We start from the raw sequence: 8,732 nt of genomic DNA on the forward strand, positions 1-8,732 counted from the left end.
GAGGGCGGGCCCGGGCCGTGCGCGCCCCTCCTTCCGGCCGCGGCCCCGGAAGCCGGCGATGGCGCGGAACGTGCTGTGAGTGGGGGTCCCGGGGCTCGGGGTCGGGGGCGTGGCCGCGCCCGGGACTTGGCGGCGAGGGCCGGGCCGGGGTCCCTGCACGCCCCCCGGAGGCCCGGGCGGCCGGGGCCGGGCGTCGCCGGGGGGCCCGCGCCCCGCTCCGCTCTCCCCTGAGGGCCGGCCCGTCGCGCCCGTCTGAGCGGGAAGCGCGCGCCCGCGGCAAGCACGAGCGCGGGCCCGTCCAGGGGGTGGGCGGGGCTGTGGCGCTTGGGCCCCGCGCGGAACGCGGGGAGTCCCGGCGCCCTGGGGGGCGGGGCGGGCGGCCGCGAGGGCGGTTCCGGAGCTGGAAGGCCCGCGCCGCGCCTTGTGCTCAGCGTCGGGGAGCAGGGTCCCCCCTGGGTCTCGGGCCTCTGCCCGACTCCAGCTGAGCGCACCCCTGTTCCCACCGTTACCCAGGGGACCCCCTTGCAGTGCCCGCCGCTGGTCACCAGAGGGGACGTGCGGATCTGAACTCCCATGAGGGTAGAACAAAGCAGGGTCCTGGAGGGCAGCCCTGCGCTTCCAGAACCTCCCTTCCATCCTCTCACCGGTCCCCGGCCTGCAGCGAAGTTCTGCGGGGCCAGTGGGCACGCGCTGACTCGGCCGCCCATAGACCTCGCAGACGTTCCCCAGGCACTCAGCTTAGCACTGGTTCTGACGCAGGTGCCCTGCCCGAGCCCTGTCCTCCTTCGGGGTGCCCCACCCAGGACCAATGCCGCGACCCCCACTTCCCCAGACTTGTGAGGTCGTGAGCAGCATGGGGTTTGGCTTCACTAAGCCCCTTCTGTGGTGCTGGGGCTCCCCAAATTCAGGGCCACGTGCAGCGCTTAGGCTCGTTAATTGACCTGCAGCTAAACCGGGATGTGTTTGTGTGAAACTTGCACTTTGAGAGCTGTATTGACAGTTTTAACTGAAAAGGTGCATCATAATGGAAGATGCTGACTTTTCTGAAGGGGATGGAAAGAAATTTACCATGAGCCGGGTCTGTGGACCATGTGCTAGAAAGGAATAGGCTCAGCTCTTGAAGGATGAGTCATCAGGGGAGAGGGTAGGAGTGGGACCCTCCATGCCATCCTCTGCCCGTGTGCCCATCCTGCACCAAGCCTCGTCCCCTGGGCCCCCAGTGGACCCCTTGCCCCTTGTAGACTCTGCAGACCACCTTCTCACCCCAGCCCTGGGGCCCAGTTGGGTTCAATTGGCAGTATGGCCTCCTGGCTCACCACGTTCAGCCCTGGGCTCGGGTCCAGTTAGCAGTGGCAAGTTGGTTGGAGCCGTAGGTGGTGGCCCCCACACCTTCTAGATGTCTCTGCTCACTTTAGGGGGCTTGGGGGCCTGGGGAGGTGGGCGGTCAGCTTGCATGTAGCTGGGGAACTGCACACACTGCCTCCGCCAACCCCCTTCTATCTTTTGATCTTCACTCTTGTCAAGGAGCTGTTGCTCCCAGCACCAGAGATGTGGAGGTGACCCTGTCCCTGTCCCCGCCTCGGGGGCTGAGCCAGTTCAGAGCAAGCTGGTTCTGACCGATTGCACCTCACCTGAGCAGCAGGGAGCTGGTGGGCAAGGCCAGCCCCTTGTGGGGCCCGGTCCCGGGGGCCACAGCCATGCCGGGGCCGCGTGCGTGTCAGAAGGGCACTTTGAACAAACACGTGTCTCAGAGACTGTTTACGGGGGTGGGCATGCTCTTCGCTGGCCTCTTTATGAATCATTCACTGGCCCTTTCCAAAGGCCGGCCTTGGGGGTCAACAGCCCACACCGCCCCGGGGACTGGGGAACCGGCTGCCCACATCAGGTGATCCAAGGGGTCACAGAGGTGGGGTAGGGGCGCGGGGAGCTGCTCCGTTTACTTCCGAACTTGCTGGCAAGGTGATCTATGGACCCTGCCGGGGCGTCCTTGGGAGCCTTGTGTTCCGAGTTTTTGACACGACCCCTTTCCCCTCCCAGGTACCCCCTGTACCAGCTGGGCAACCCCCAGCTCCGCGTCTTTCGCACCAACTTCTTCATTCGGCTGGTGCGGCCTGGCACAGCCCAGCCCGAGGATACTGTGCAGTTCCGGATCCCCATGGAGTAAGCCCCCTTCCCCTCCGAGGGGTGCAGGTTGGGGAGCACCAGGGGTCCTGGAGGTGCCCCCGACCCCGGTCACAAGCTCCCTGTGAAAAGGCAGCCTTGCGAGGTCGGTCTGAGGCCTGGTGTTTGCAGAGCCTCGGGCCAGGCTTCCCACACCCGGAAGCTGGGCCCAGAGCTTGGGACTCCACTTCTTTTCTCGCATCGAGCCTGTTGCCCTTTCCAGGGGACTGGCCTGTGGCCCCTGCACCTGCTCGCCAGGCTTCCAAAGCCTTCGTCCTCAGCATTTCCTTCACCAAGGCCCCAGTTACTGAAGGGACACAGCCTCCTTGTCCTCCATGCTGAAGCCTTAGGATGTGACCATCTAGGCCTAGCGCCCCGGGGTTGGCGCGAGCTCCTGTGTGAGCTGAGGGGCCATGTTCTCAGCCTTCAGAGGCAAGGGCAGGAGAGGCTGAAGAGGGGAGGGGACCTAGCCCACTGTGCCCTCATTTCTGGGATGTGCCTGTTAGGACAGGGTGGCTGGTGGCAGCTGCAGATGGGGCCTGCCTGGCACTGTGGCCTGGCTCCTGGCAGCCAGGGGGCACTCGAGACTGTCCCTTCTCTCAGGGACCTACTCCTGGCAGCTTGGCCCCCAGTGAGCGTGGCCAGCGGGAGGGTGAGTGGGAGTGACTGTGCCCCCGGGGGCTGGTCCCCCACCCCACTGTCACCGCAGACTGCCACATTGGGGGTGGGAGGGTGCCAGGTGGGGACCAGTGGCTGCACCTCTGGGGTGAGCCCCGGCTTCTCCCAGGTGCAAGGGATGAGGCTGGGTCCCCAGCTGGCCCCCACCTGTGGCCTGCAGTCAGCAACTCACCCTGTCGGCCAGGCTGCTTTTTCCCTTGGCCCAGTTCAGACTTCCCTTCTTTCTCTTTTATCCCAGGATGACCAGAGTGGACCTCAGGAACTATCTCGAGCGCATTTACAACGTGCCGGTGGCAGCCGTGCGGACCAGGATACAGCACGGTGAGCCCGCGTGGTGGGGGCTCTCCCCCGTGGGCCAGGCTGTCCATGCCACTGGCCTGCAGCCCCCTTACAGCCTCCCTGGCATCTGAAGAAACTGAGGCACGGGCCTGGAACCTGGGTGGGCTGGCCCCCTACTTGACCCCCCCCCGCCCACCTCCCCCTCTGCCCCGAGGTCAGTTCAGCAAAGCCCTCTTTTTATCACCGCCCCCCCCACCGCCCCAGCCCTTTCTTGTTCCTTCCTGTTGACCCCGTCCCCCGCCCCACAGTTGCTCAGTTGTAAATATGACGACCTTCATTCTGAGCTGAGGTCAGCCTGCAAGAGCCTCTGTGCTGACAAAGGAGAAATTAGTTTCTTGAGTTATTTTAGACACATTTGGGTTTCTAGAGTGGAGGCTGAGGCCTGTCCGTGTGAGCCAGCCTGTTGGTCCAGGCATGCCAGGCTGCCTGCTGTGGACCATAGGTTCCTGTTTGCCTCTTTGTAGAAAGTGGGTCCCTGGATTAGTGGGACTGAAAACTGTGCTGAGGGGGACATTTTTTCTCCCCACTTTCCAACAGGTTCCAACAGGAAGAGGGATCACAGAAACATCAGGGTGAAGAAACCAGACTACAAGGTGGCCTACGTGCAGCTGGTGAGTGGCTGCGGAGGCCCAAGTCCTGGGCGAGGCTCACCCCGACTGCAGCCTGGGGGTGGGGACAGGGCCCCGGGGCCCTGGGCTGCCACTTCGTTCCAGTCCATGTGGAGCCCCTGGGGAGCTGGGGCTCGGAGCACAGAACCCCTTGTGGGGGCAGGCCCTGGGGAGCTCCTCCGGGACCAGCCATGCTGTGCTGTGAGCCGCCCTGAACATGCCGTGGGCGAAGGCAGGCCCGCTGGGCCCTGGGTGTGGAGTTGGGACAGAAAGCAGAGGCGGTCAGTGCCTCGATGCCGTGGGGGCGGAAGTTGCCGCAGGGGCCTTGGTCTCAGCCCGGACCGGCGAGGGTGTCCTGGGCCCTGGCAGACCTCCCCCCCCCCCCGGACAGGAGTACGGGGCACAGCACAGCCAGCAGGTCCTCTTAACCGTGTGCCCTGCCTGGCGGTCGGCACCTGGCCTGAGCCTCTGCTGACCAAACTCAGAGCTGTCTAGAGTAAGACCCGGTTTCAAAGCCCCTTTTCCGGGCTCCTCCTCTCCAGTCCCAGGCGACCCCTAACACGCTCTCTCTGGTGTGCTCTTGACCCAGAGTCGACAGCCTGGTCCCAGCACCGAGGCCCTGTGGGCTCCAGGCGGGCTTCCGCTGATGGGGCAGGTGACCTTGGGCCTCAGGCGTTGCCAGGAGTCTAGCCGGGTTGGGGGTGGGGAGGATTTGCTCTAGTTCCGGGTAAACAGCCCGAGCCTGAGCCGGCCGGCCGCTAGATGGCAGTAGCGCTATTGCGAACCGGCCGGAACGGCCGGTTGGCGCTGGGGCTGGGGAGGCAGTTTGCTGGGAGCCCAAGTTCACATGACAGTTTTTCTGGAAAACAGTCACAGTTGTTCTCAACTGGGCCCCCCCTCCCCAATTATTTGGCCTAATATTTGCTGCACGTAGAGTCGGCCAATCCAGGCCGAGAGCACGGCCGTTAGCCTTATAAAGACGCCTGTGTCCCTCGTGCCGGCAGGCCATCTGTCTTTGTCGTGGCATTCGCCACCGGCCCTTCGGCAGGAGCTATAGTTACCGGTGGCTTTTGAGTCATCCGAGCCCTGGCGTTTCCCGGGCCCCACCCCGCCCTGGAAGCCGAGCTTTGGGCCTGGGATCTAGTGTCTGCAGCTGCCACTCGGCTGCCCCCCCTGTGAAATCGAGGCGGCACAACTGGGGCACACAGCGTCCCTGCCGGGCATGCTTCCCTCCCGAAATTAAATTTGTAACGGACCCCCCCCACACCACTTCCCGCCTGGCTGCAGCAGACTTTTGCCTGGAAACCAGCCGGGAGGTTAGGCCCTCGCCCCCCGAAGGGGTCCTTCTCTGTGCCCCATCTCAACACACCTCTCTGTGTGCCCCTCGGGGCCCCGTTCCGTTCCGGACTTCTGATCACAGAGGTGATTGTAAAGCCCTCGGAGGGTCGATGGGAAAGACAGTTAAATTCCCCAAGTTGTCTGTGGTAGGCAGCGCACGCGGTGGGGGTCCCCGGTTCCCGCCGCCCAGTCTCGCCAGCCTCAGTCACCCACACTGCCGAGATCCTCGGGTTGCGGGCTGCACGGAGCCTGCTGGTGACCCAGGCCCACTGCCCCTTTGGCTGGACTCTCCACTTTCCATCGTGACACTGTCCTCCCTTCCTGTCCTTTTCCTCTTCTGATCAGCTTCGGGAGGATGAGGGTTTTGTTTTCGAAAGCAAGAGGTGCCGGTCTCCAGAGAGGGAGCCCCGGAGGCCCCCGCCCGCACCTGCACGTGGCCCTCGCCTCCGTAAGAAGCGAGGGGTTTCGCCAGCGTCCTCCGTTTTTGTGGATTGCCATCTTTGTATTTGTATCTGAGAGTGTCGCTTTGGGTCTCCCCCACCTCAGAAGACTAGCAGAATCACCTCAGTACATAAAACATAAACCCCCCATTCTGGGCAGTCAGCCCTGCATGTAAACTATTGCCCTTTGGTATTTTGAAAAAGGAGGAAAAAAAGTTCTGAAGCGTGCGAGCAAGTCCTCCCGCAGGCCGGCTACCGAGCACACAGCCGCTGCCTTTCATCACGCGGGGCCTGCGCGCCGCGCCACGTGACCCGGATTTATAAGCCTTCCACTCAGGGCGGAGTATGTGGGCTGCTTCAGGTCATACTTGGCTGCCTGCCCAAATCCAAACTTCTTTACAAAACAAGGGTCTCTGAGAACCAAGCGCCCTTCACTGACTTTGCTTATTAAAACTTTCCAGGTCGGGGTGCTGTCCTCTGCCCCGCCCGTCTGAGCACAGGGGCCGTGTCCCCCACCCCAGCCCCCCATCTCTGGGACTGACCGGGATATGATGTGTCACACGTGGAGGTGGGACTTCACCTCGCGTTCGGGGCCCCGGGGAGGAGCGTGGGCCCGGCGGGGACCCCGGCCACGCACGAGGCCGGCGCTGGCGCTTGGCCGACACTCGCATTCTGAGCTTTGAGCGAAAGATGTAAGCAAAGCTGGTCTTGATTCATAGACTGCTACGCACGTACATTTCTCTGTGTGTTACGTGAGTTTCATTTGCCGAGCTCTGAGCCAGGAGGAGGGGTGGTCTTTAATGTAGGCAGAGGCCGTTATTTTGGGTGGAGAGGGTTCCAGCGAGGCACCAGACGTCATTTGTGCCATGTTTCCTCGCGCCTGCCCCAGTCCGGCCGGGCTGCTCCCCGCCGCCCCGTGTGAAGTGCTGACCCCGGTGGGGGGGGCATCGTCACCGCCGCTAGGGTTCCCACTGCACCGGGGCTGCTGGCCGGGCGCCCTCCCTGCAAGCGAGGGGCAGGAGGATCCTGTCTGTCCTTGCTCCTCTTGGGAAGTGTGGCTCCACGTGGCGGCCCGTGGTTGTACCCACGGGAGCCCCAGGCCACCCTCTGGGCTGAGCCTTCATCCTTCCTCCCCAGGCTCATGGACAGACCTTCACGTTCCCAGATCTGTTTCCTGAGAAGAAGAGTCCTGAGGGCAGTTCTGGGGACCATGATGACATCAGGGACCAGCTCCTGGAGGACCAGCGGCAGAGGCAGATCCCCGACCCCCGGCGCGGGGGCGTCCCCAACTGGTTCGGCCTGTGACGGGCAACCGTGACATGTGACAGTTCGAATAAAAATGCCGCTTATGCAGAACTGGCCCCGGCTGTGCGTGCTTGCCCTCGTGCCCCGCCGCCCACGACGGCTGCCTCTACTGAAGCCACTGTGCACCGTGCAGGGGCCCGAGTGGACCGTGGGGGCTGATGGGCCTGCAAGGCGGGCAGGCCGGAGCCCCCTTGTAGTGGGGCAGGGAGACAGGCCTGTGCAAGGCCCCCAGGAGGTGACCCTGAGCAGTTCCGCTTAAAGGCTTGAGTTGGGGCGGCAAGTTGAGGGGGTTAGGGTGACACTGAGAACAGGGGCCCTGGGAGCCCATCCAGGCTGAGGGTCCACTTTGGCACAGTTGGTGGTCTGGAGGGGGAGGGATCCAAAGGAAATGGCATTCAGGAGACTAATCCAGGGGGAGGCTGTGGAGCAGGAGGCAGGAAACAGACCAGATCTGGAAAGACTGCTGGTCTGAAGTCTTGAAGATAGGAAACAGAGGGTGGTCAGGGGGCATCAGCGCTGGGGGAGGGCCATCGGAAGGGAGGGTGTCTGGTGGCGGGGGTGGAAGTGGCCGCGGCCCCAGGGGTCGTCTCTGAGTCAGGCTCTGCACTAAAGGTCCCCCAGCCCCCCAGAAGCCGGCGCAGCGTAGACCCAGCCCAGCCCATCTCTGTGTCTGCGAGGGGTCCTGATACTGAGAGCTTGGGCCCGAGATCGGGAGCACCAAGAGGGCCTGGTCGGTGTGCTCGGGGGCCTAGGCCATGGTGCCCCTGGGTTGGGATGCAGCACCGCAGGGAGCTCGGGGACTCCCAGACCCTGAACGCCATTCTGGAGCCTTGGCACTGAGGGCCGCCTCCGGGGCCTCACGAGGGGCACCAGAGTGTGGAGCTGGCTGGGCCACCCCCTCCACCTGAGGGACCCAACACCAGGCCTGTGGGCCTTTGAAGCTCCCTTGCCCTGGAGGGTGACGGTTCGGGCAAACTCCGCCCCTCAGCCTTGATTTAAGTGACGGGGAGGTTCGGGAAGGAGGTGGGAGTGGGGCCAGTGGTATTTTCCTTAGAGAAATAATTCATGGGGCCTGCGGCCCCGAGGACCCCGACTCAAGGCCAGGAGAGAGATCTCACTGTTCATCTGCCACACGTCCCCCAGACTCCCCCAGACGGCCCCCGTGCCTCTGCCGGCCTCGGCCTTCGGACCCTCCCCGCCCACTGGCCCTCCACTGCCCTGCCTGGGCCCCCAGCGCCCCCACAGCAAGGGTGTCTGCTGGTCACTGCTGGGGAGGAGGGGGGCCAGTGGCAGCATCCTGACCCCTCAGCCCCCCAGGGCTGTGGTCTCAGAGGAGCTCCAAGACAGGGCTGGCGGGAGGGGAGGCAGAGCTGGGAGCACAGGGCAGGGGAAGGGGCTGCCTTGCAGGACGCCCAGGAACAGGAAGTGGGCCTGCGGCTGGGGGACTGCCCACCCCCCCCCCAAGGCACGGAGCTGCTTGGCATCCCTAGTGGCCAGAAGGCCTCTGCCCCCACAGCTGTCTTCCCTGGGACTCCGACTCCCCCTCCATGGACGTCTGGGAGGTGGCGGTCCTGGCTTCCAGTCCCAGCAGCCTCGTCCCCGCTGCACCCCCGGGCATGGGGACCGGAGAAGGGCGCTCCATCCTCCCCACTGAAGCCTGGCCAGCACCTCCTCTCCACCCCACAGCCTGTCCTCTCCTGCAGGGACAGGGATTTCCCACGGGCCTGGCCTTGCTGGGCAGCCTCACGTGGGGCTGGGCACAGGGGAGGGCCCTGACCCAGTGGGCTTGCGGCTCCCTTTCCTGCAGGGACAGTCCTGTGGGGAGGCCCCCGGGCCAGTGCTCAAGGGAAAGTAAATGGCCCAA

The 8,732-nt window shown here is 64.2% G+C and overlaps 1 protein-coding gene across 2 annotated transcripts; it reads left to right on the forward strand.

The window, feature by feature from the left end:
* Positions 1 to 15: 15 nt before the first annotated feature.
* On the forward strand, positions 16 to 6,919 carry MRPL23 (mitochondrial ribosomal protein L23). 2 transcript variants are annotated; one of them, XM_031448135.2, is made up of 5 exons: positions 16 to 75; positions 2,038 to 2,160; positions 3,077 to 3,159; positions 3,715 to 3,788; positions 6,701 to 6,919. In XM_031448135.2, the coding sequence occupies exons 1-5, from the start codon at positions 59 to 61 to the stop codon at positions 6,866 to 6,868; spliced, it is 465 nt and encodes a 154-aa protein (XP_031303995.2). In that variant the 5' UTR covers positions 16 to 58; the 3' UTR covers positions 6,869 to 6,919. The 2 variants fall into 2 exon arrangements, with proteins under 2 accessions (XP_031303995.2, XP_064348057.1); XM_064491987.1 differs by lacking the exon at positions 2,038 to 2,160 and having other exon boundaries at positions 40 to 75.
* The last annotated feature ends 1,813 nt before the right edge of the window (positions 6,920 to 8,732 follow it).

This window comes from Camelus dromedarius, chromosome 12 (assembly GCF_036321535.1).
Source record: "Camelus dromedarius isolate mCamDro1 chromosome 12, mCamDro1.pat, whole genome shotgun sequence".
In the NCBI taxonomy this organism is placed as follows: Eukaryota; Metazoa; Chordata; class Mammalia; order Artiodactyla; family Camelidae; genus Camelus; species Camelus dromedarius.